Raw genomic sequence first — 27475 nt, forward strand, 5'->3', positions numbered from 1 at the left:
ACAATGACTTTTGACGTTAAAAATTGTTTTAAATATAATTTGTTTAAACAAATTGTTATATTCAAAAATTGCGCCATACATGTCTAGTTTTGATATTTTTTTGTCTAGGTGTATTATATTTCTATACTATATTATTGAATGTGTGTGTAAGGCTGATTCGTGAAAAAATCAAGGTAAAAGATATTTTTAATATGCACTTGATTTTTTATGTATGTATATAACATTAGTAAGTTTGTTTTATGTTCTTTTATAAAATATTTTTTTTTTAACCAAGCTTCTTAATACATCTGCAGCTTTCTTCCTGGATAACTGTATATAAAATTCAGTGATATTTTTAATTTGCTGCATATTTCCATTTTTTTAGATGTAAACACAGTCTTGTTTAAATTGAATTTGAAGAATTTCATTCAGTTTTATAATTCAAAAATATCCAATTTATATAGGTATGGTTCATCATTGTTTTAAACTTCATATATAGTTGTACTTTTTAATATATTTTTTTTACACAGCCTTAAATCTTTTTGATCAAAATAATGTTATTTTTTAATTATTTTTTTTTATTTTTATCTATATCTATTATAAACAGACGGGGATTGAAATTGTCTAATATTACTTTACTGTTTTTTTTTAAATATCACAATTTTTAACAGTAAAATAAAGAAATTATAAAATGAAAAGAATATATTTATTTAATTGAAAAAAAAATTACTGAATAAAAAACGAATATTAAAAATGAGTGGAAAATTTATATTCTGTTTGTAAGTGGATATGGCTTGTTTTCAGTTTGAAAACAAACAATACGAATATGGTATTATTTGTCATACCTATATATTTTGTCTTCAATTTAACCATATGTATTTCTTATAATTATTTACATAGTCTAATAACATCTTTCATGAAAACGTTATTAAATATAATTTTACATAACTATTATCATTATTAGTGTACATTAAAAGTCAAGTATTGAAATTATTTCCTCTAGTATCACAGATTATTTGAAATAGTATAAAACTTTATTCAACTTTTAAACGGTAAAATAAAGCCATAATATAAAGTACAAAATACATATTCTTTTAATTAACTGCAAAATAAAACTGTTATTTAATTCTCCTGAAAGAATTTTTAAAAATTAAAGGTGCGTTAAATTAAAAATTTTTAAATCACAATTAAGAATCGCGATTTCTGTCTATTATAAAAAACACTTGTGCGGAAACTTTACTCATAAAATATTAAATGTATTGATCTGAAATTTTGTGGAGATGTCTAAAATATGATGAGGAACGACTGTTATTTGCGAAAATTTTGAGATTTTGTTGAAGTATTTTATACTTCAATTACGATAAATAGATTTTTTCGTTTTTAGTTCTCCATAATTATGGATATATCAAATTTTCTCAACTCTGTGCAAATTATTTATATTGCCACATTTTACATTGGATCTGTTTTAACATCTGAAAATATTCCTTCACCAAATAATGAAATTTTCAAATACACCGTATTTAATGAAAAAGAATTATCGAGAGTAAGAGAAATTACACGTCTCAAAAATTTAGAAATAGATGAGCCGGAACTTTTTTATAATTTAACGCATCCAAACAATTTTCCCAAAAACTGCACGAATTTAAATGAGAAAATGAGAAACCTTTATAATTCGACTTTTAATACTCGTAATCGCAGAAGTGACTTTAACTTTATCTTCCGACGTACAAGTGATTTTTACAATAAAGGCAATCTATCTTCTTTTGTAAGATTTGAAGATTATTTTGCACTTAAATATTACAGCATCAAGGGATACGATGAAATTCTAAAAAAATCGGATATATCTAAACGAATGAAGAATGCCCTTTACAGTGTGGCAATTACTCAATCCAGTAATCCAAATGAGAAATTTCATTCAATATTATTTAAAGGAAACAGCGAACGCAAATCGCAGTATAGAAAAAGATTTAATCAAACAGGGACAAAATTCAAATTATCTATATTTAACAAAGTAAATTTAATCCAAAAGAAAGCAGAAATTGAGGCAGAACTTACAAAAAAAGAGTCGAACAATAAATTTAATGACATGGTGGAATGTGTCTTTGAAATATATTTTTCAAAACCATATTTAAGAGTAAATCTTGATGACTATAATTATTGGAATAATATAGAGGATAATAGATATGAAACCGTTCTACTTCCAAAAACTGAATTCGTCGTTAACGAAACAATATGGAATAATGTGAACACGACAAATGAACGTTTAACAATTAAAATAATACATAACGATGAAAATATGGAATTATTTGACCAACAAAAGAAAGTGATGAGCGAATTAAAAGAACTACGAAAATCAAAAACAAAATTTTATGTATGTTAAATTACATTGTTTTTTATTACACAATATTTTTCTTCAAACCAATTCATAAAATTTTGTTGAAATAATTTGTGAGCTGATAAAAATATGTAAATTTTATTTTCTTATACATGCATGAATAATAAAAATATTGCATATTGATATTCAGTATCATTCTTTTTTTTTTATTTCTTTAGCATTTTTTCTTATAAAAACGTGTTCAATATGTAACAATCTTTTCACGTGGATCGAAGTTATGTTTTAAATTTTCAGCTTTATTAGATTAGATACTTCTATTTAAATTTTGATTATTTATGTCACCAATTCGATAAGAGAAAACTGGGTGAATATTAAACATTTTATAGAAACTCTATCCGTTACAGACTTTTTATAAACTCACAAAAAACTCATTCAGTGCGAGTTTTCAAGGAGTTTCCAGTGAATTTCCATTAATTTACTATCAGTAGAAAAAGGTATTTTTTCTATAATAAGAATGCATTCCTTATAATATATTCATAAATTTTTATTTCCATAATCTCCTTATGGTTACTTATAATTACAAATGAAAATAATGCTTTTAATATTAATGTAATGAATAAATGCACTAAAATGTAAATATCACACTATAAGGTTCTCACTTGGTTAGAATCGAGATCACAAAATATTTTTGTGTCTCGTCTTCTTATATGACATTAGAAATTAATTTCAAGTTGGTTTTTTTTTACCACTTCTTCTCGAATTATTATCTTTCGATAAGATTTTTTTATTAACTAATTACACAGGCCAAGAAAATTTTGTCCAAGAACCAGACTATACTTTTTCGAAGCATTTTGACGTGCTGAATCCAAATCTGACCTAAGAATTGACCACGTAAGGTTTTTGAGATATTCTAACTTGAGAGCATGTAACATCAAGAGATAATTTTTTTTTTAAAGAAAAAGTACTATTCGTACTCTTTAAAATACATTTTGAAACTTTAAAAAATCTTTATTTGGCTCTGAGTTAGTGTCGTCATTTGATTTTTTCGAGTTTGGTAAATGTTTCAATATCCGTAAACTGACAATGAGTAGTATCAGATAACACAGGCCGACAAGATTTACTTTCCAAGAATCTGACAATACTTTTTCGAAGGTTTTCGACGTGCAATGAATCCGAATCCAGCCTCCGAATTGACCCTGCACGTCAAGTTTTCGAGATATTCTAACCTTATAATGTGCAAAAAAATCCCTTTTTTTAACTGCATTTGAGGACATGCAACATCAAGAGACAATTTTTTTCCAAAAGGTGTATATTGTATCTGAAAGTGCTATTCTTCCTCTTTAAAACATATTTTGAAAATTTAAAAATCTTCATTTTTCTCTGAGTTCATTCAATTTTCTGAGTATGGCGAATTCTTCGATATTCCAAAATTGAATAGGAACAGATAAAATTTTGATAATACAGAAATAACAAACATCTAAATTTCAAATAGTTCAGCAGATTTTCGGTATAACTGAACACGAATTCGATGTCAAATTTTTAAAATTCAAAATGGCAGATACAATATGACGATTTTTTAAAAATCGGTTGCATTTGCTTGTAATTTGTTACTCGAGGGTTTTTGGTCTCGCTGAACACGAATTCGATGGCAGATTTTCAAAATTCAGAATAGTGGATTTAATATGGCGGACGATTTTTTTAAATTTCGAAGAATTTGCCATACTCAAAAAATTAAATGAACGATTACTCAGTGGCAGATAAAGATTTTTAAAATTTTCAAAATAGGTTTTAAAGGGGAAGAATAGCACTTTCAGATGCAATATTGACCTTTTGGAAAAAAAAATAGTCTCTTGATGTTGCATGTCCACAAATGTAGTTAAAAAACGGGTTTTTTTTGCACTTTAAGGTTAAAATAACTCAAAAATCTGACGTGCATGGTCAATTCTGAGGTCAATTCAAACCTTCGGAAAAGTGTTTACCTGATTCTTTGAAAGTAAATTGAATCAAATTTTGTTGGCCTGTGTAATACTTCAAAAATTCAAATGTCGATAACTCAAATAAGCCGAATAAAGATTGTTTAAAGTTTCAAAATGCATTTTAAAGGGTGATTAAAACATTATCTCTTGATGTTACATAACCTCAAATATGGTAAAAAAACGTCTTTTTTTTGCACTTTTAGGTTACAATATTTCGAAAACCTGACGTGCTGGTTCAATTCTGAGGTCATATTCAGATTCAGCACGTCAAAAAGATTTGGAAAAATATAGTCTGGTTCTTGGTTCGAAAGTAGGCCAAAATTTTGTCGGCCTGTGTTTCAAAAGAATGTAATTTATTTTTTAAAGAAATAAATAATAATAATTTAAAGATTAAAATTTTCTCTTAGAAGATTCTTCTTCTCTTAGAGATTATATCTCTTTTTTTAAAAAAACTAAAATTTTCTTTCAAAACATTATTTTAAAATTGGAATTTGTTTTGTAAATTTATCTCGTAAAATTACACACCTCTATTAAAATTGTACTCTCTTTTTTTTTAAATTACACTTTTAAAATGGCACTCTTATTCAAGAATTATATTCCTCTTTTAGGAATTCCATTTGTAAATAATTGAACTTTTTTTTAGAACTCCTATTCCTGAACTGGAGTTTTCATTGAATAGAAATTTAGAATTAAACCCCGTTTCTAGAAATGAGATCATCTAGAACGTAATTAATTCTCTTAGATACGGAATCAAAATCTGGTATTGTCGGGCATTTTGACAAAATAGGCAATCTGAACGTCTCTCACTTTATAATTGTGTATCCATCTGGAACCCTTTCTGAGACTTCCATCAATACCATCTCTCCAAACACCAGCTGGTAAATAGACTTCTCTCTGTCGACTTCCCGAGTACAAAATAGGAGCAACTATCAATTCTTCGCCAACTGAGAATTCATCAACGACAACGTGACAAGCCGGATCAGTTGGATCCAGCATCCACAATGGTCTTATTATTGGTAGACCAGTGTCTAAAGTATTATTTGCATATTTTTTCAGCAGCGGCGTAACAGTCTTTTGACGTAGAATTGTCAGTTGACGTGCCATATCGAGAACCTCAGAATCCGCATATTTACTTGGCAAATGGGTAAATCTAATCACGGGCAAAAAGGTTGATAATTGCAGCCATCTGACATAAAGTTCTTTATCTGGTAAACTGACTTCAAAATCATTATCAGGATTATTGTCGGACATTGGTAGAGCAACATCACCACCGACAGCTCCAGGCATGATGAAAGGATAGCCAATCATTCCGTAACTTAAAATTGTTGGAATAACCGTTTTTATTGCCTTCCAAGACGATGGAAATGGTGGCAAGGAAACAAAAACTGGAGCTCTGGGTCTGGAAATTGCCCCTGAGACACCAATTACCGGCACTGAATTTAAAATTGCTTTGCTGAATATTGTTTTGTAGTGATCAGGATTTGTCAAGGGATATTCACATTTGTAATATTGGGGCATATCATGAGCAGTTCCCATATCTAAATAAAAGGAATCCACATGATATTTAGAAATGAGATTCTCAAGTTTACTCATTAGCCAAGGAAGAGTTTTATTGTTGGTAATGTCAAGAACACCAGCGCTGCTAATATTTTTGTATCTTGTCAATGCTGGTATTCTGGGATCACTGCCTCTCTCGGAAATCAAAAGACGATTTGTTACAGCATCCTGAAAATTTTGTGACTCTGTGGAGATGAACGGTTGTATTGAGAAGACAATACGAAAGCCTCTTCGATGCATTATATTGATTGTCTCCTCCATTGAGGGAAATCGAGTCTCATCAAGAACAAAATCACCAGGATGCGTTTGCCATTCTTCACTGAGTAAAACGTGTCCTTGTCGTAGAAAACCAAGGAGAATCACATCCTCAGTGTAATTGTAAATTGCAGCTTCATTCGTGGGTGATATTTGCCAAACTGGTTCAGTGAGAAGTGCATGAACGGCATGTAATTCATCGGGCGTTAAACCATCCCAGAGAGTTTTTTCCGCCATTGTTGAATGAAGATTTTTCATATTATCAGTGGCGCATATCGAATAGCTTAAGGACGGTAGTGGAGTGGGATGATTAATGTAAGCGAAATTATCGTATTTGGCTTGAAGGCAAAATTCTTTGGTTCGATTGGCATTGATCGAGACATAGAGTGGTGTGTCTGGATCGACAAGAATTGTGGCACCTTTTGAATTGAGAAAATATCGTTTGAGAACATTACCAAAAGGATGTTTTTGAATGTCACCAGTTATGAAGGGACTCAACTCAAGTTTTCCTTGTTCGAGTGGATACGCCATATTTTGAATTTGTCCACCTCCATACCAATGTCCACGATTGTGTGACCAGTCAAAGCAATCCTTGGGGTTGAATGAAGGACTGAGACTTTGCCAAATGAATTTGTAACAATCCATTGAATCGCGCTCACCATGAGATAAATAGAGTCGAGTTTGATCCAACCACTCGAGACATACGGATTTTCGTTTCTGATGCTGGGGTAAACATTCGAATACTCCACTTTCTGACGAAATTCCTAGACCTAGTCGGGCTGCTATGATTTCTGATCCAGCTCGATTGTAAATGTGCATCAATCTTTCATTGTTGTTGAACCTGTAAGATGAAAAGTCACTCAATCATGTTATTAAAATTTAGTATTTAGAATAGTCATGAGCGAATTATCTAATAATTATTAATAAATTAGTTTTTCAATTTTTTGGAATACATAAAGATAAAAGAAAAAACAATCTTTCACTTTTTTAAAATTTAGACAACGTTTCGGTGGTCTAGTTCATCATCATCATCAGGTCACTTTAATAAAAAAATATATTTAAATAAATACAACACAAATTTAGAATCAAAGTTATAACATTAAATAAAATATAAATTTTTACCTAATTAAAATCAATAAATAAATAAAATCAAATAAATAAACAAAATACAACAAAAATATAAAATATTTCAATTTACAAATCACAAACATATTAATAGAAGTGATTAGTCAAACTGACTAAAAAAAAAACTATTGCATTTAATGTGAATCATCTCAGTAATTAATCGTTTTTTATAAGTTTCATAATCTAAAATTTCTGCATAGTCAAAATTAAAAGAAAGATTATATTCAATTGTATGTTTATTCACTACAGAGTCGAGATTTTTGTTTTTATGTTCACCAATTCTTTTTTTCAAAGTACGTTTCGATTCATCAATATACGTGGCTGGGCAGTTATTACAATTCATCAAGTCCTTTCAATTTTATTACAGAACTTAAGCATTTTTCCACAACAGGAATTGATAGTAAATTTTTTTTTATATTAGATAATTAATAATAAATATCATTAAAAGGAATACAGACTTTAGGTAGATATTGATAAATATTAACGACATTATTAGTTTGTTTTTTATCTATTTTTTTTTGAATTAATGAATGTTTTTGGTTTTTAATACTTTTTTGTATAAATTCTAAAGAATAATCGTTGTTCTGCAAAATTTTATAAATTCGTTTAATATTTTCAATATGAAAGGACTCATGAGACAATAATATAGTCTTGTCATATAAATTGTAAACAATGTTCTTCTTTTGTTATATTGGATGAGATGAAAAATAATTTATTAACCTATAAGACGAAACGGATGTTTGGTACCAATTAGTGATAAGTTGATCATTGTTTTTTATGAGAAATTAATTTTTTATCCACCTCTAGTTCATAAGTGAATATCAAATTAATATATTAAAGGAATTAAAAGTATATATGAAAAGTTCAACTTGATCTTTATGGACACACAAAAGAGTGTCGTCCACATATCTAAAATAAAATATATGCAAAATTAAAATTATTTTTGAGTAAATTCAAACAATCAGATTCTAAGTTATCCATCACAATATCCGCAGAAAATGGTGATATTGATGAATCCATCAGAGTGCCGTAAATTTGTTGATAAATTTTTTCATCAAAAACAAAATAAGTATTATCAAACAGAAATTTAGTACAATTAATAATATCAGCAAAAGGAATCTTACATTTATTGTGAATGATATTGTGTCTTCTATCGAGGCTCTGTATAACTAAATCGCATGGAATGTTAGTAAAAAGTAAACTAACGTCCAGAGAAAGTGAAACAAAATCTTGTGGTACAGTAATATTCTTCAATTTTTTCTTTTAACTTGAAACTATTGTTTACATGAGATTTTGGTAAAGGAATTACAGTTTTAACTCTTCGTATATGATTTTAACCAAAAAGTGAGTTGGACTATTTTTGAGTGAAATAATAGGACGAAGAGGTGCATTGTCTTTATGGATTTTTGGTAAACCATAAAATTTTGCCAAAGAGGTATTAGTCATAGTTAACTGATTATTATGATATTTGTGCTTAAGAAAATCATTGTCATTTAGATTTTTAAGAATTTTATAAGTTCTTGATTGTAATTTGGATAAAACTCCTTTCGTTAAAATTTCTTTATAATAATTATAATAGAAACTAATAATTATTAGTTAGAAGAATTTGAATTACCTGAATCTATCGAAATAGGCCCTTTGAAGAACATGTGTGTTATAGTAGGCGTATGCAAATCCAACAAGAAAAACAATGCAAAGAAAGAGCATACCAACAAATGCTCGGAGTCTAAAGGAAAAAATAAAAGAAATATTAATGATTTTTTTCTACTTTTTTTTTTATATTTTTAAATTATTATAATTTCAATATTTTTTCATCTTCTTACCTGTAGTCCGCATTTTGCCGTTGTTTATTGTTTCTCAGTGCTTGAGGCAACGACAACTGAAATTTCTCCTTTAACAAACTTTGAATACTATTTACACTAGTTATTGTAGAATGAGGACTTGGTGCTCCAGGAGGATTTAAATTATCATTTTCTAATTTCTGATTTGACGCTGGTGACGTTGATTTTCGTCTGGGGGGAGGTTGCACGGGAATTCTGAAAAGATGGTTTTTTTCTTTTATTACGTACAAGGTTAGTTAATTAATATTCCTGTTTTGTTTATTATTTTATTTTTATATAATTATTATTTTAAATATTTTTTGTCATTCTATAAATATATAATCTTGTTTTGAGTAAAACCCGAAAAAAAACAATTTTCGGTGAAAGTATTTGGACACTGAATATACATATATTCCACATCGTGAATTAATTAGAGATAAGAATCTTTTTTAATATTGTAAATTCAAATACAAATCACAATAAATGATAAAAAACAATTTAAAAAAATCGTGAAAATAAAAAATTTAATTATTAATTTAATCATTTACAATTAAAGTTATTTTTAAAAAAAATTTAATAAAGTTGAAATATATAATAAATGTAAAAATAACTTTCTTTTTTTTGTCAATGTACCTTTGCAGAGATACCGCACTCCCGACGTCATACCTTGGAATCATTCTCACTCGACAATAATTTGGAAATTATTAACCAATAATTGAAAAACTATTTTATAAACTCTATTATGAAACAATAATAAATGTTTTATATTTAAGATTTATGAAATTGAAAAATATATTTCTTTTACAAAACATAATTTACAAACAATATTAATAGATCAATTAATTAATTAAATTATAGAAAAATATACAAATAGAAATATTTTTTTTGCATCTTTTAACAGAATTTTTACCCTAGACTCGTTCAAAGATAACAGATATAATTAAAAATATTGAATTTCAACTGATCGCATTGGATTTATAGTAATGAAAAAAAAACATTCGATAACCCTGAAGCGATACCGAAAGAAATTGTGGTGACGTTCACTCGTGAAGACCCTGAACGCGACTGGCATTCATCTCTCACACGGTAGTATATTGGAAAAAATAAATATTTCCACAACTCTACCGCGACTTGAACTTTAAACATGTTTTTAAAAAGTCGAGTTTACATTAACCGAAAAAAGCGGAAAAAAAAGAAGATTTTGATTGAGAACCACTCACACTTTGATATATCACAGTGAGAACCTCGAAAAATAATGATAGTAACAGATCGTTCTAATATATAGGAACTTGAGCTTCAATTATATTACAAACGAAATAATTGGCCCTTATTGCAGATAGTGTAACAGACAATGATACGGAAACTAGCAATACATTTTTAAACTTCAAATATTGTTACACAATTTTTTATTTTTTTTTTCAAAAATGTATTTAAAGTGAATAAAAATTAATTTAATAGTACCTAATTAATTTAATTAATTAATTTTCACACAGCACCTGAATTTGCATAACATTACTCTCTAAATCTGAATTAGTAGTTTTCTACTAATGAAAGAGTCGTTTACCAATTGAATTAGTAACAGTTTTGACTCTTTTTTAGTAAAAAACTACTAATTCATGGAGTAAATCGGCTTACTAATTTAAAATAGTAAAAAATACGATTTACTCCATGAATTAGTAGTTTTCTACTAAAAAAGAGTCAAAACTCTTTCATTAGTAGAATACTACTAATTCAAATTTAGAGAGTAGTCTCAAAATATTCTAATATTGCAAAAATAATGGTAATTTTTTGATAATATATTACTTCAATTTTAAATTTTGTAGCGGTTTATAAATTTAAATACATATAGGTATAAATTACCTATAAATTATTTAAATAATTATTTTTAAAATTATGTTTTAAATAATTTTTTTGTTTTTATTTTAAAATAACGTTTTATTAACCCATTGTCTTTGAATTGCTTGAAATTTTTTGCTTACTTTGAAAATTTTTCATCATTTTCTTCATCTTCAGTTTCTGAACACAATTCACTTCCGTTTGGTGTTGATCCACTGTTACTAAAAGTTGTACTGCTATCACTTTCTGGTCTCGAAAATTTAGAAGGAACTCCCTAAAAAGTGCAGAAAAAACTGTTAAAAATCATAAAAATTGTACTATTTAAATAATAACTATAATAAAAATAATACCTAATAATTGAAAATAATTATAAAAGAGATAAAATTTTGAAAATATTTAATTTTTATAATTTAATTATTAAATGATAGAATATTACATATACAACCTTTAATAAAACTTTTTGTTTAAAATTTAAAGAATTTTGTGTATGTTTCATGATATTAATTCAATGTTTTAAAAATTAGAAAAATTCCTTTTAAAAAAATATCTTTAAAATTTCCACTTTATAATAAAGATTTTGCACAAAACTGTCGTCTGTAAAATTTTCCTACTAACTGAATTAAGGACAATTCACTTTTTACACGACACATCCATTTGGTGATTAAATTTGTTATATAATAACGTTATCACGTGCAAATCAAGTTTTCTGCAATTTAATATATAGATTTGATTTACTCAAATGTCAAAACCAAGTGTTAATTCTTTAATTTATATTCTTACTTGATTTTATTTATTATAAACCATAATAAAATAATTAGAAAATCGAAAATGCAGCAATAAATTATTTAACTAGAAAATTAAAAAAAAATTTCTTTATCAATGTTTGATTATTTTCATTAAACAAAGTGAAAAGAATAATTTTTAATTTATTAAAGTGACAATTATTAAAAATTAAATAAATAAAAATAATAAATATTTTTAAAGTTTTGAAAAAATATTATTACTGACTGACCTCTTGTATCGTATATAATTTATAATTTCCCTGATTCAAAAACATACGTTCCAGTGAATAAATAGAACTGTATTTATGATCCTTTTTATGATCCTTATTCATTTTTGTTAGAAAAATATAAAAACTACCTTTGCAAATAAAATAAAGTATAAAAAATTAATTCGTAGGAGTATTCCTAAATTAATTTTTCACAAATAACTATAATAGACACGTGAGTCATTTCGTATAATTTACGCTAAACACATATATATAATAATAACTTATCATATTATATTATTTTATTATATTGTCTGTCTGATTCATAACAGAAAATTTTCAAATATATTGGTATTATTGGAAATTTTAATCATTCGTCGGATAAAAATAAAAGAAAATCTATATTAATAATTAATTTTTATAATTATAACATAGTTTTATAAATTAATTAATTTATTCATTTTAATGAATTAAATAATTCTAATAAATTACCTTCTGATCATTAATTCGGAGATCATCCATGTCATCTAATTTACTTGGCATAGATATACTAGTTTTCCGAATTTTTGATCCGAGACCTATAATTTCCGTTGTGGATGGTGAATTTGAAGAATTTTCACTTTTTTCTTCTGTTCTTGAATTCAATGGAATTATTTCAATTTCGTTGAATGGAGTTAATGGAACGTTTTCGTCTGTAAATTATTAAACTAAATTTCATCATTAAAAATTAAATATTATCTTTATACTAAAAGTAGCAAATTTTTTTTTAGTAATTAGTAATTTAAAAATTATTAATCAAATTAATAATTTAATTACTATATTATAACAAATTAATTTAATTCATTAATTATAATTATTGTCAATACAATACAGTTTTTGTGGGATTGAAATAACAATAAGTAAAAAAAATTTTTTGAAATCAAAGTTTGCATACTTTAATTGCAAAAATGTAATCAAATTGTGTATTCAGCTAATCTTTTATTTAAACACCAAGAACTCAAGATGCAAGTTTAATCACTGTAATTTACAAGTGATTTGATAAAAGATATGATAAAAGATCAAAAGACTTACAATTGTTTACCGATTAAAAATAATTGAAGTCAAAAAAATAGCAAACTTCATTAAACATGTTGACTTTTGTAAATATTAACCTTCTATTTTGTGTAACTTTATAATTTCCTTTTCAAACCTAGTAAGTTATGAATTGTTCGAAAAAAATAGTTCATCTATTTCATAAATGGTCAATCATTTCAGAAATAAAAAATTTTGTTTCAGATTTTCCGATTATTATTATTAAAGTATTAAAAAAAAATTGTTTTCATCTTCTATTTATATAATATACAATTATTACCATACATTTGAAGCACTTTTTAAAAATAAATTTTTTTTTATCAATTTTTCAGTTCTTTCATTTTATCTAGAATGTCTGACGATTCAGAAGAAATAGAAAAATTAAAATCATTGGAAAATGAATCGTTTGAAAAATGTATGGAAGATACAATGGAAAATGATATTTTAGAAAAAAAAATTGTTGTCTGCAAAGATAGAATATCACAATCGGAACCCTCATTAATTTATTATAACACAAATGATCCACAATCAAGCTCCTCTGGCTCAAGCACTTCTACAAATACTGTAAATAATTCTCTAATAATTATTAGTTTTATTTTTAAAATTATACATTTTTCAACAAATTTTATTTTATTTATTTAATAAGCTTGAATTATATAAAAATTTCTCTTAAATGAAAATTCATGTAAAATCTAAAGAATTTGACATAATATAAAACTTAAACGTAATATATTACGTGCTACGTGGGCTTAAACCTAGTATGAAAAAATTTTTTTTTTTTTATCATAACCAAACTTTCTCTAAAATCAGAAAGATTTTGGGGTAAAATTTTGAGGGATGATAGAAAAAGGTACAATAAACCTCATTGTTATCTTAAAAAGAAATAATTTTGCGTTAAATTATTAAAAATTTAAGGTCAAGAAGTCTTATTAAACGAAAATGATAAGAAACATGACGACGAATATACGGGACGTATGATTATATTATGTTCTAAAAATCATTAGTTAGAATTTACATTTTATGGAATTTTAATTATCATATTTAGTTTTGAGCCGAATTTTTAATTGTTCGAATTAGTATTTTACAGAATTTTCTTAAAAACCATTTTCTATATAACAGATATATAATCGAAAATTCACATCACAGAATTTTTATTTGTCACAATTTTTATTTGCTCGAATTTTTATTTCGTATAATAGGCATTTTAAAGAATTTTTATTGGGTAGAATTTGATTGCTTAGAATTTTCTTTCAGATGAATTTTCATTTGTTCGAATTATTATTTGATGTAATTTCCATATAACCGATTTTTCATACTAAAGAATTTTAACTTAACCGAAAAATCATTTAACAAAATTTCTAATTGATAGAATTTTCATTTGTCCGAAATTTCAAATGTCCAAACAAACAATCGATAGTAAGGTTTCGGCGCGATTTTTAAAATCAACCAATCACAATTTTATGGATAATTTTTGATTGGTTGATTTTAAAAATCGCGCCGAAACCTTACTGTCGATTGTTTGTTTGGACATGTGAAATTTCGGACAAATGAAAATTGACCAGGGATGGGTAAATGTCGCAAACTCAAGGTTTGCTACGTATGATACCTAAAATGTGTAGTATACGTAACAAATTGTCGCAAACGTCGCAAACCATATTATAAATATAACCTCACTTTTCGGATGTCAACTCGGACTCGCCTCATCATCATAACAGATAAATTATAATAATGTCTCAGGCAACTCAGGTAAATAGATCTACTGGTAAATATAAAGAGATGAAATATTCTTTAAATAATAATTTATTGCACTTCAGTTTAATAATTTTTATTAAGTTAATAAGTGTTTTTATATGTCTTTACTCTTTACTTTGAATTTCTATAATCCTACAAAAAAATCTCGAAAATGCTTCTGAAAAATTAAATATAGATCTTTTTGATTTTTAGAAACAGCAGGAAGAAGCGGATGAAATTTCGAAGATATTGAATTTATCAAAAGGAGATCTTCAACTAGGGATGTTCTTTTTTGGATGTAATATTCCATTCGCGGTAGTTGAATCCGATTTTTTTAAAAAGTTTGTCAAAACTTTAAATCCGAATTACTCGCCGCCTACCAGAAAAACTCTTAGTAATTCTATTTAAAAAAAATTTATAATAAAATGTTAACTGATCATTCATCAATACAGACATTAATGTTGAGAGGCCTTCCACCTAGATTCATTTTTAAAAAAAATGTCCACAAAGCAATAATAATCAAACGAATCAAACAAAAATTCAAAGACTAAACACATAGCGGGAACCAACTAGATTGAGGTTATATTTGCTTCTGACCATTACGAGTGCCTACGTCATGAAATGTAACAAACGTTGTGTAGCAAACTGGACAAGTTGTATACACATGTATCATACGTAGCAAACTTAGGTAACATACATGAAGTATGTTACTTACCCATCTCTGGAAAATTCTATCAATTAGAAATTTTGTTAAATGATTTTTCGGTTAAGTTAAAATTCTTTAGTATGAAAAATCGGTTATATGGAAATTACATCAAATAATAATTCGAACAAATGAAAATTCATCTGAAAGAAAATTCTAAGCAATCAAATTCTACCCAATAAAAATTCTGTAAAATTCATTCCATAAAATGAAAATTCTAACTAATGATTTTTAGAACATAATTATGCGTCCCGAATATACAGACTTCACGTGAGTATATCTGTGGTCGAGTAAGCAGCGTCAATACGAGCTAGTGGCCGCTGAATGAACTAGGAAACAACACATTAGTTTACTATTTCTTTATTTTTATCATTTTTGTACTAAATTACAGAAAATAAGTATACAAGAACGGTGTTTCTTATACCTTTCTCTATTATAATTCCCAAAAAAAATTTTTTCATTTAAAAAAAAGTATAAGAATTCTAAAAAATGTCTTTTCTACACATTAAATCAAAATTTAACCTTATAAAATTCGAATTAAGGAAAATTTTTGACATAATTAATTTTAAGAAATATTAATGAATTTGTTAAAATAATCATTAATTATCAACAAACAGTATAAATGCGTAGACCCTATAGAAAATTATTTTATGAGAAATGAAGAAGAAGAAGACGAACAATCCCGAATTATTTGTGAGCCTTGTGTATTGGATGAAAAAGATGAGGAACTTGAAGAAATACCGGATGTAGAATGCACTTTAGCAATTATAAAACCGGATGCTGTGAATTATCGTAAGGATATTGAGCGTAGAATTTATGAAGAAGATTTCGAGGTGTATCAAGCGAGATGGTTGCAACTGAGCCCAGAACAAGCATCAGAGTTCTACTCTGACAGTTATGGGCAAATTAATTTTGCTCATCTCGTTGCGTATATGTCTTCCGGACCAATTGTCGCGATGGTATTAGCCAAGCATCAAGCCGTTCATGAATGGAGAATGTTAATGGGACCAAAAGAGGCAAATGATTCATTCTTTGAGTTATCATATTGTTTCTTTATAACTGATATATACTTGAAAATATTCTCGAATTTTTTTTTAAGAATCTAATTTTCCACTAATTTCAAGTAATATCAGTTATGGTAGTTAATTGTAATTTCAAAAAGAACCAGTATTATATAAAAAATTGTATAGTGTAAAATTAAAAATTATTTATTAATAGTTCATTAGAAAGATTGTTTCTTTATGGTATTTTCAAAAATATTTTTTCTTTTTCTTCAAATATTAATAATTATAGTTTTAACTAATAATAATTTCGACTAACTTTATAGTTCCAATCAATGATAGTTTTAATTATTTATACTTCTGGAAAATGACTTCCAAATTGTTAATGGTTTCGAATTAAATTGCAATTCTTGATGGCTATACTTTCAATGATATTGTTTTTTTTTTTTTTTAATTTATACGATTATCGTTAGAATAAAATAATTATATATATTATTAGTAATGATAATTGTAGTGTTTCCAAAAAAGTAACTTGAATAAAAATTGATCATCAAATCTAGAATCAATGATATTAATTTTATAAGAAAAAATAATATTAGAATGGCTAAAAAATAAAAATTATCTCATAGGTCACACAGGCCCAATTGTATTTTCCTGACAGTATTCGGGCCCAATTTGGAAAAAATGACGATGAATTTCAAAATGCTGTTCATGGAAGTAGTAATCGTGAGGAAGCAGAAAAAGAAATTCACTTCTTCTTTCCCGAATGTAAGAATATATTCTATTCTAATAAATATGTCAACAAACTTATTAGTACATAAGAAAACATAATATAGGTAATAATAGATAAATAATAAAGTAAGTAACAAATAAATATAATAAATAAATATAAATATGTGTCGCGCTCCGAAGAAAGATATAAAGAAGCAAACGAATTATAGGTTATGTTTATGCCCCCACAGCACCGAAACTTTCCTAAAGAATTCCTAAAGATTTATTTTGAAATGTTCGGAATATTTCATTGCAATGTTTTAGTGAAAATTGTGTAAATATTTAAATGTCCCGATTAAATAAATGACATTTAAATCTTTACACAATTTTCACTAAAACATTGCAATTAAATATTCCGAACATTTCAAATAAATCTTTAGGAAAGTTTCGGTCCTGTGAGGGCGATAGTTCTATCTTGATTAAAAGTTCCTTTTTTATTTATATGAAATCGAAATAAGTTTTTATTGCATTTTTTTGAATATAACGAAGACATAAATATTACATTGGCACACAATAAAAAAATTGAAATAACCTCAAAAAAACGCAAAATTTGACACAAAAATTTCGAAATCAAGAAAAATTCTTATCTCTTTGTCTCACTATGACTGCTTTATATTTTTGGAGTCGCTGAATCCGAATCTGAAGTCTATTTAACCCCATCATGTCAGGGCTTTGACATAACCTCAAAAAAACTAAAATTTAGGAGTTTTTTGAAGTTATTTCAAAACCCTGACGTGATGGGGTTAAACAGACTTCAGATTCGCATTTAGCGACCCCAAAAACATAAAGTAGTCATGGTAAGACTTAGGGCGCACTCACACCTTTGTGGCTGCCTGCCTGCAGGAGTTGTCATGGCAACGTGCAGGAGTAAGAGAAAGAAAATTAAAATTTGAATTTACTATCTTTATTACTCCTACACGTTGCCATGACAACTCCTGCAGGCAGGCAGGCATCCAAGAGGTGAGAGTGTACCCTTATAGATCCAAATTTTTCTTGATTTTAAAATTTTTGGGTCCAATTTTGGTTTTCTTGAGGTTATTTCAAAATCCTGACGTGATGGGGTTAAATAGACTTCAGATTCGCATTCAGCAACTCCAAAAAAATAAAGTAGTCATGGTCTGATCAAAAGCTCATCAGTTTATCAATTTTTTTTGTGTGCCAGTGTAATTATTAATAATTTTTATATTGAAAGTTGATTTATTTTTACTTAAAAATTTCAAAATATAACCTAAAATTCTCCGTTATTAGTAAAAAAAAATATTAGTAATAATACAATAACTTTTTTATTGAACATTAAATATTCATTTTCAGTTATTGTTGAACCTATACTCAAGGGGCAAATGGCTGTCGATTATTTATGGGAAGTAATTAATTCAGTCCTAGTAGAAGGTTTAAGCGAGGTAATAATAATAATAATTTATAAACAAAAAAAATTATTTATATTCGACAAACTATTAAATTATCAAAACAAAATTTTAATAAAAGTGTTGCAAAGTGAAACCGGAAGATCCGATTTTATGGTTGGCAAATTGGCTCCTTACGAACAATCCTTACAAGCCAAAAATGTCCACGGAACTAATGATGATTCCCACGTAATTTAGTATTTTTTCCAAAATATTTAAGAAACAAAAATTTATCTCCGTGAGAAATGAATAATAAAACATATTTTTTGTATTAAATATATAGCGGATAGTGGACAAGAGTGTATCATTTCAGTTTTCTAGAAAATGATTTTAAAAACTCTAAATATAAATGAAGTTTACGTATACCGATTTATTTATATGAAAAGTTTGGTAGCATTTTTATAATTCATTTTCCAGAAAAATAAAATGTTACCCATAAATAATAAAAATAAAATTTATATAAACTTACCTGTTTGATCAATTTTGAATGGAGTTTGAGACGACAGAAGTCTTCTCGAACGTTTATAATGTGGTGATGATGGTGTGTATCTAAGAACAGAAATTTCGTAATTTTATAGTAAAAAAAAAAATATGCAAAAAAATATTTCTTCTATTTTTTAATTTATATTATAATTTTTAAAAAACACATGATAATTATTACTCCATATTACCTTGATTCCACCAATTCTTGAACAATAGATCTCAGTCGATTGCTTTTGATTTCTGGTTTTAGTTCATTGTTTTTTGTATTGTTAGAATTTTCATTATCACAATAATCCTCAACGGTAATTGTTATATTATGAGGAAAATGAGGTTTAAAATTGGCAAAATTTTCTTGATGACCTACACTAATATCATTGAGCTTAGGTGCCGTTGGATTTATTAATTTCGAACTTGTTTCTCTGCCGTTTGCAAAGCGTACTCGTGATGTATCAGTAGGTGAATTGTTATTATTAACATTTATAAACTCTTCAAATCCGATTGGAAAATTACTTTCAACTTTTGTATTTTTATTATCCTTTATTGATTTATTCGGCTTAAAAGTTCCATCCGAAGAGAATGCTCCCGTATTCAGTCCAACGATTACTCTGTGTGATAATAAATCAATTATTTAATCGATTGATGATTTGATGACTAAACTGAAAATCTAATAGAAAAAAAAATTTTATAAGAAAATTGACGACTTTTTAAAAAAAAAAACAAAATCTTTTGTACTTTAAAGACATTTAAAATAATTAATGACACAGATTATTATATTTTGAAGATATGAATCTTTCAAGATTTGTGTTTTTCATTGAAACGAGAGTTAAAAATATTTTCAAATGACAAGAATGACGCTCAATTGTTCTCCTTCACATAATGTGGTACGTGATCGATGTTACAATTTGTATCTCAATTCGTCTCTCATTCGACCTACAAATATACATAAAATAAAACGTTGAGCATAAACTTTTTAATTTTCAATTCTTTTCAAAAACACATTTTTTCACGAATCTTAACATCTTTGGATTTACAACTACCAAAACATTTGATTACATTCAAAATATGATTAAATTTGTTTCCCGCAAATTATTTAATTAAATTCCTGGTAAATTTATAAATTGATTTTTTCTCAATTTATAATAATTAGGTACTATTGTACAGTCATTTGATAAGTATATCCTTAAACACTGTTAATAAATTTAAAAAAATGAATTTATACCTTGGAATACTTTTCAAATCGCATGCTGAATGTGATTCAAATGGTTTTCTGGCATCACTGTAACAAAAAGAACTGCTTCCTGGTTTGTACCAAGGTGATGGTATCTTGATAGGACTATTGGATGAGGGCCAAACTTGACTTCCGGTATTCGTAGATGTTGGTATATCGGATAAGGAAATACCTCGTCGTTCATGCAGACGAATTGGATCGACACTGGCCACTTTGACATCCCAGGGATCGACAATGGAGAGCAACACTTTCTGTACCGATTGAAAAGAGACAAAACTACACTGACCATATAGTGACTATATAAAGTGATATAAAGTGTAGGAGTAGAGAGATATTATTAAGGCTCATTACAATCATCAAGACCCTACAGTCTATACTCAAGCCAGAACATTCAAACAAACAAAAAGTTTCGTCCAATATTCGATATGGACAAATTCCATGGTATCGTACGATTTAAAAAATTATAAATATCAAATTTTTTAAATTGCAATCCCAAGTAGCACGTAATATTACAGCAATATTACCCGGTAACATTACAGTGATATTAAAATGTCCGCCTCATGGTAATATTACCGGATAATGTTACTGTAATATTACACGGTAATATTAAGGCATTATTACTGTAATATTACAGTAATATTATACCATAATATTGACACGTAATAATACACGAGAATATTGCAGTAATATTAGAAGAATATTATTTCACGAAAAAAATTTACCCAACAAGGGAATCGAACCCCGAACTTAAGGCACACAAGTCCTGAATTTTACCAACAAGCCACACTGACTTACAATATATTTATGATTGTGATGCTTTATGAGTAACTTAAATCAATTTGTAATATTACACCGTACGACACAATTTTTGATCCACAAAAAAATTTAACATTTTCGGAAACTAGGACCAAAAAAAAAAATACCCGTATCTGACCGATTTGCTAGATCAAGTCGTTTGTGGTTTTTAGAGGTGAAAACAACCCCTAAATGAAAATTGACAAGATATCTTTTAAAAATTATTAATATTTTATAAAACTTGGTATCTGGGGGTTTTTGGGGTCACTGATTATTAATCTGATGTCAAGATTTTCAAAATTCAAATTGGCGGATCCAATATGGCGATCAAATTTTTAAAAAGTTATTAATTTTTTATTTTATATCCGTTATTTTGAATTTTGAAAATTTAACATCAGATTCGTCATCAGCGACCCAAAAAACTCCCAGATACCAAGGTTTAAAAAAAATTTAATAACTTTTTAAAATTTTGACCGCCATATTGAATCCGCCATTTTGAATTTTGAAAATCTAACACCAGATTAATAAAAAGCGACCCCGAAAACCCCCAGATACCAAGTTTTATAAAATATTAATAATTTTTAAAAGATATCTTGTCACTTTTTATTTAGGGGCTGTTTTCACCCCTAAAAACCACAAATGACTTGATCTAGCAAAATTGTTAGACACGGGTATTTTTTTTGGGTCCTACTTTCCAAAAATGATGGATTTTTTTGTGGGTCAAAAAAAAAGTTGAATTTTGTCGGACGGTGTTACTGTAAGATTACCGTAATATTATGTACTAGTTGGGAAGCACATATTTTATTTATAGAAATGGGTGATTCCAATTTCCACGTGAGATTTACTTATATAATATTTTAAATTCGGATAAATATATTTTTTTTCGTTCTTTGCAGCAAAAAAAGGTATTATACGTATTTTTTAGTTTTTTGCTTCCTCGTAGAAAGCTTTATAGATAGTGATGACAATTTTCGAACTTCCTAAAATCAATTATTTTAAGAAATTTTTAACTAATATAGTTATATTTCGACATAAGGAACAAATGTCCGGATGTATGTGTGTGCCACCGCTTCTTGTGTACAAATTATCTCAAACAAATGTTGACGGATCTCCCTGAAATTTTGCATGCTAATTCTACTTACTAATACCTTCTACACAAGGATTTCCAAAAAATATCCACACAATTTTTTTTGGGACAATTTTTTCAAAAAGTTAAAAATATATTTTTTGATAAAAAAGCTTTTTATTATATAAATTCTCACTTTATTTATTTTAAAAACGTATTCTTTGCGTTGAAACGAATTTTTTAACCTATATTAAGTTCATACTCTCTAAATTTGAATCAGCGGAATCTCGCTGATTCTCAGCTATAAGTATACCACTGATTCTAATCAGCTTATATGCACTGATGAATTAGTGGAATTTCACTGATTTTTCAGCGTATATCCGCTGATTGGTACCAGTGGTATACTTATCACTGATTCAAATTTAGAGAGTATTTTATCTAAATTTATAGATAAAATCATTATGTTTATTTTTTCAAAAAATTTAAATTTTATGTTTTTGTTAAAAAATTTTTTTCTTGTTTCTTAATAAAAATTTTCAAAAATTTGAGTTATGACAAATTTTACGCAAAATTGCATTCCTTACATAAGAAACTAATTGATTGATCTATATATTTTATCTTTTATAAAATTAATCGTTATTTTTAACGTCAACAAAACGTAAATAAATTCGAAATAAATTATTCGAAAGAACTTAAGAAAAATAAAAATTTAAGAATTAACAACAACTTCTTCAGAAAATGCAAAATTGAAATAAATTAAATTAAAAGTATTAAAACATTTTTTTTTTTTAATGTAAATTAAATATTTCCTAAAATAATATATTTATTTATTTTTTTTAATATTTATTAATAATATTTCCTAAATATTTCCTCATAATGTTCGTGAAATGAACATCACATTTATGTAATATAAATGTCCACCCCTTCTTGTTTATTAAATTTTCCAGTTATCAATTTTTAAAAATCTGGTTTTTTCAAGGCAGACCTAATTTCAATGATATCTAACTCTAAAAGTATGTATTCAATTTAAAAATGTTTTTCCAAGAGAAAAAAAAGTTTCAGTTATTTTTTAAAAATATAATAATTAATATTAGGAGAGAGTGGGGAGTTGTATACTCCAGGTTTTGTTTTTTGATCAATAGTGTTACATAAATTTTTTTTTTTTTTACTATTCATAGAACTTTTAGTACATGTACAAACAAAACTTTTGGTATAATTGATTAATTGAAATTCAAAACGGAAATAGAAATTTTTCTTGTTTTTCGAAAATACTGGTTTTATGATTTTTCAAAAACAGTGAGGAGTTGTGCTCGACTGTTGAAAATTGAAGAAAAAGACATGTTTAGAATATTCTTTATTCAAATTATGAAATGTGAAAAAGTAAAATAACTTACATAAAATAAAGTAATAGATAAGATAATAAAAAATTAATTTTAGATAATTTAGATAAAATAAAATTATTTTAGAAATAATTGAATTAAACTAGGTAATTAATTTCATTAACAGTGAATACAGATGTAAAAAGTTTCATTTCATTAAAGAACAATATTTAAATTGCATAAAACATTCTAATTATTCATAAATAATGCAAAATAAAAATAGAGAGTGCGTATTAGAATTAAAAACTGTTAAATATAGATGTGAGGCACAACTCCCCACGAGGCACAACTTTACACTATCCCCTACTACTTGTTTAAAATTAAATTGATATTGCTTTGTAGAAAACAAAAAAAAGTTGTAAAAAATTCTATCATTTAATTTGTATGTGTATAGAAGTGTTAAAATGGAGTATACTTCAATTCTTTGATTCATTAAAAGTCAACGAAATTGTAACGGTTTTTGAAAATTTTATTGGTATTGAATTTCACTATTTAAATGATAAAGGAATTATAGTGTAGATTTCTGTTTTTCAATTTGAATGTTCAAAAATCATTGAATTGAACGCAATACTTAAAATTTAATTGATATTGCTTTGTAGAAAACAAAAAAAGAGGTTGTAAAAAATTTTACCATTTAATTTGAATGTATAGAAGCGTTATAAAATGTAGTACACTTCAATTCTTTGATTAATTAAGAGTCAAAGAAAATGTAACTATTTCCAAAAAAATCGACTTGTTTCTTTTTTTTTTATCAAAGTACAACTTTTTAGAAATATTTTCCCCAAGTTTTGAATCAATTTGAAGTAAATTCATAATATTATAATAAATATTAATTTTTAACATAAATATACACGGAGAAAAAAGATTTCTTTTATAAAGTAACTTTTACTACTTTCAGAGTAAAACTGGACCAACTCGAAGTTTCTGCGCATCTCTGGCAATTTTTACTCCAAAAATAGTAAAATTTACTCTAGAAATAGTAAAACTTACTACGGAAAGAGTAAAATTTACTACAGAAATAATAAATTTTACTATTTTTGGAGTAAAAATTGCCAGAGATGCGCAGAAACTTCGAGTTGGTCCAGTTTTACTCTGAAAGTAGTAAAAATTACTTTTTCTTTTTCTCCGTGTACCATTAGTTGTGTGCATTTTTTATTCATTAAGTTATATAAAGTAATTAATATTTTAAATTAATTAAAATTAAAATTAAAATTGTATTGCATAATTATTTAAATAAATATTACATTGAACTAAAAGTTAAATAAAAAATTTTATTGAACTCAACTTGAATTGTCATTATATTGGAGAAAAAAAATTGAATAAGAATTAAATGTTGCACGAAAATTTCAAAAGAATAATATAGCACAACTTTCTGAGTTAACATTTTATTGTACTGGCATTTGAATAAATATTTCATCAACGGGGGTAGTTGAATTAAAAAAATTCCATTTGTTTAAAGAAAGTAAATTATTTCATAGAAAGTTAAATAGAACAAAATAAATTACGTTTAGTAACGTAAGAGGAAAAAAATAAAAGAAAAAAAGTAGTACAAGTAAAAATAGTAATTTAATCAATTTCAAAGACCTTATTAGAATTTAAGATATAGTAATGTAATATATTTTACTAGTATGGGTAATCAGATATTGCAAAGTACTGATGCGATTTTATATAACCATTATACGATTTATATTAATAAATAATATTGCATATAAGAATGTAGTGACAGGCGATATTTGCAGATTGAATATAACTCAGTATATAATGAAAGCTTTCAATATTTTATTCCATATTTGGTCTCAAAAATGTTCATGAAGCAATTTACATGTAAACGAAAAAAAATTATTTCTCATAAATTTGAAATTCAACCTTCATGTTTAAAAAAAATGCTTCTAACATAGTTTTAATTTGCAAGAAAATTGAAAATCTCTTTTTTTATTTTAATAGATGGAAAACTAAAAAATAGATATTTAGTTTTAATTTTAATAATAACGTATATTTATATACAGAAATTTGAATTCAAAAAATATGACAACGCCACTGTAATTTAATTTTATTTTACCAGTTACAGATTAATTCTTCTTGTATGTTGAAATCTTTGAAAAAAACTGCTTTTATGTACAAAAAAAAAATGTTTGTTATACTAAAAAAAAAAAAATACAAACATTTAAGTTGATATTTAATGCAAGTTATATATACATATTTATATTTATTTATAAATTATATATAATTTTATTGAATTTAAAATATTCAATGATGATGATAATAATTATTACATAACATCACGATCTCTATTTCACGTGATAACATAATAAGGTCTAGTATTTTCAAGAAATTCCCTGTATCGTAAAACAAACTCTGACTCACTTTTTATATTAGAAAAAAACTTATTAACTCGTCTTTTTATAAACTCGATAGGCAAAGAAAAAATTTGAACCATAGTTTTTAGAACAAAATATTATGAATTTGGTTCATTATATCTTATATTATATAGATTGATGCGAATTTAATTGGAAAAAGTATTGCTGTTAATTGTGACAAGTTCAAGTCTATTAACTCCATAATCTGATTAAATGTAATGCGATAAGATATACAGTTATGAAGAGTGAAAGGACGAAAGTTTTTCATTTAAAAAAAAATATATAAAATATAGATTCAAGAAGAGAACAATAAAGTTTAATTGTTATTTAAATTAAATACCTATATTCAGATTATTAAATAAATTTTATTATTTTTAATTTAATTATCAACTTTTATATCCGAAGAAAAATATAATGAATATGTTTTTTATATTTTTAATTTTTTATAATTTATAATATAAGAAATCGCAGTTATTTAGTTCTAAAGAATTACAAATAGCAGAACTAATTTTCTTTGACGTAATATCACTTACAATCTTTGGATTTTAATTGCATTTTTGGAGCACGTGTTGCAATTTACTAGTTGTAAAAACTTGTGATTAACTAACTAACCGTGTTAAATTTAAAAAAAAAGAATTTTAATATGAAAAAAATAATCTCAATCTTTGTTAAAAAATTCTATTAATTATTTTTCAATCTATCTTTAAATATATAAACTATTACAAAAACAAAAATTTCAACTATTGACAATATTTTATCATTTTTTAAAATTTCAATTTTCATTTAAAAATTTTGGAAAATCCTACCTTCTCCTTTAATGGCTTCTTCTTTTTCTTCTTTGTCCCATTCATTCTTTCACTTATTTACAAGAAGATGGTCCAAAAGTTGATTATTTGATTTGTTTTGAAGGAAAAAATTTAAAAAATTAAAAAAAAAAAAGAAAACTATATTAAGACCATTTTGAAAATCAGAACTAACTTCTTGAACAGGTACTTGTAGACTGATCATGTAAACTGTATATTGGTAACCACTTAGCGATATCTTCTTAGCGTCTTCTATTGTCTTTGTATAAGTTTTATGTATACATATATCTTACACTTACATACTCAAATGCCCATAAGTATGTACGCAAGTTGAGCACAAATGAGTAAACATCTTTATGTACATGCATGACTGCATTTTATGTTCCAGTTGAGAAAGTTTATGTTTATCAATAGTTTATGATATGTGTCTAAGGCAGAAATGCTCATTGTTGAATATATTTTGCTTTCTTGATGACTTTTCGTTGGAGATTAAAAAAAAAGTTTCAAAAAAAAATTCCCATTTTAATATACAAAAGCTTCAAAAATTTATAATTAATTAAAAAATTTTAAATATAGCAACAAAAATCTAGATTAAAAGAAATAATAATAAAAATTACAAAAGACTGTAAAATTATATTTAAAAAAAAAAAAAACATATTTATACAAATTATTCTCTAAAACTAAGTTTTACTTCAAAAAATTTTTCTAGTAAACACTTTAGTTATCCCAAAATGTTTGAATCATATTTTGCCTTTGTTTGTTTAAAAAAGTGAGATTGGTGATTTTTAATGACTATTATTTTACTATTGTTAC

The 27475-nt window shown here is 26.2% G+C and overlaps 3 protein-coding genes across 7 annotated transcripts; 2 read left to right on the forward strand and 1 right to left on the reverse strand.

Annotated features, from left to right (window-relative positions):
* The first annotated feature begins 266 nt into the window (after nt 1-266).
* LOC127278676 (uncharacterized) lies at nt 267-2501 on the forward strand. Of its 2 annotated transcripts, none has more exons than XM_051300493.1 (2): nt 267-443; nt 1364-2501. In XM_051300493.1, exon 2 carries the CDS (start codon nt 1376-1378, stop codon nt 2357-2359), a length of 984 nt encoding a protein of 327 aa, XP_051156450.1. In that variant the 5' UTR covers nt 267-443; nt 1364-1375; the 3' UTR covers nt 2360-2501. The 2 variants fall into 2 exon arrangements, with proteins under 2 accessions (XP_051156450.1, XP_051156451.1); XM_051300494.1 differs by lacking the exon at nt 267-443 and adding an exon at nt 997-1135.
* Nucleotides 2502-2837: 336 nt separating this feature from the next.
* LOC127278670 (myogenesis-regulating glycosidase) lies at nt 2838-26855 on the reverse strand. Of its 4 annotated transcripts, XM_051300484.1 has the most exons (9): nt 26666-26855; nt 20254-20513; nt 19223-19639; nt 19021-19100; nt 12364-12563; nt 11027-11157; nt 9051-9263; nt 8843-8953; nt 2838-6943 (listed from the first exon to the last, which is right to left on the reverse strand). In XM_051300484.1, the coding sequence occupies exons 1-9, from the start codon at nt 26708-26710 to the stop codon at nt 5041-5043; spliced, it is 3360 nt and encodes a 1119-aa protein (XP_051156441.1). In that variant the 5' UTR covers nt 26711-26855; the 3' UTR covers nt 2838-5040. The 4 variants fall into 4 exon arrangements, with proteins under 4 accessions (XP_051156441.1, XP_051156443.1, XP_051156442.1 ...); XM_051300486.1 differs by lacking the exons at nt 19021-19100; nt 19223-19639; nt 20254-20513; nt 26666-26855 and adding an exon at nt 11896-12023 and having other exon boundaries at nt 12364-12498; XM_051300485.1 differs by lacking the exons at nt 12364-12563; nt 19021-19100; nt 19223-19639; nt 20254-20513; nt 26666-26855 and adding an exon at nt 11896-12146.
* Nucleotides 13001-19002, forward strand: LOC127278678 (nucleoside diphosphate kinase homolog 5-like). Its single transcript, XM_051300496.1, has 6 exons — nt 13001-13063; nt 13275-13506; nt 15994-16392; nt 17007-17145; nt 18460-18548; nt 18634-19002. Exons 2-6 carry the CDS (start codon nt 13294-13296, stop codon nt 18742-18744), a joined length of 951 nt encoding a protein of 316 aa, XP_051156453.1. The 5' UTR covers nt 13001-13063; nt 13275-13293; the 3' UTR covers nt 18745-19002.
* Nucleotides 26856-27475: the final 620 nt, after the last annotated feature.

Source organism: Leptopilina boulardi, unplaced genomic scaffold (genome assembly GCF_019393585.1).
Source record: "Leptopilina boulardi isolate dan_hultmark-lab unplaced genomic scaffold, ZJU_Lbou_2.1 LbouV2_210, whole genome shotgun sequence".
Taxonomy (NCBI): domain Eukaryota; kingdom Metazoa; phylum Arthropoda; class Insecta; order Hymenoptera; family Figitidae; genus Leptopilina; species Leptopilina boulardi.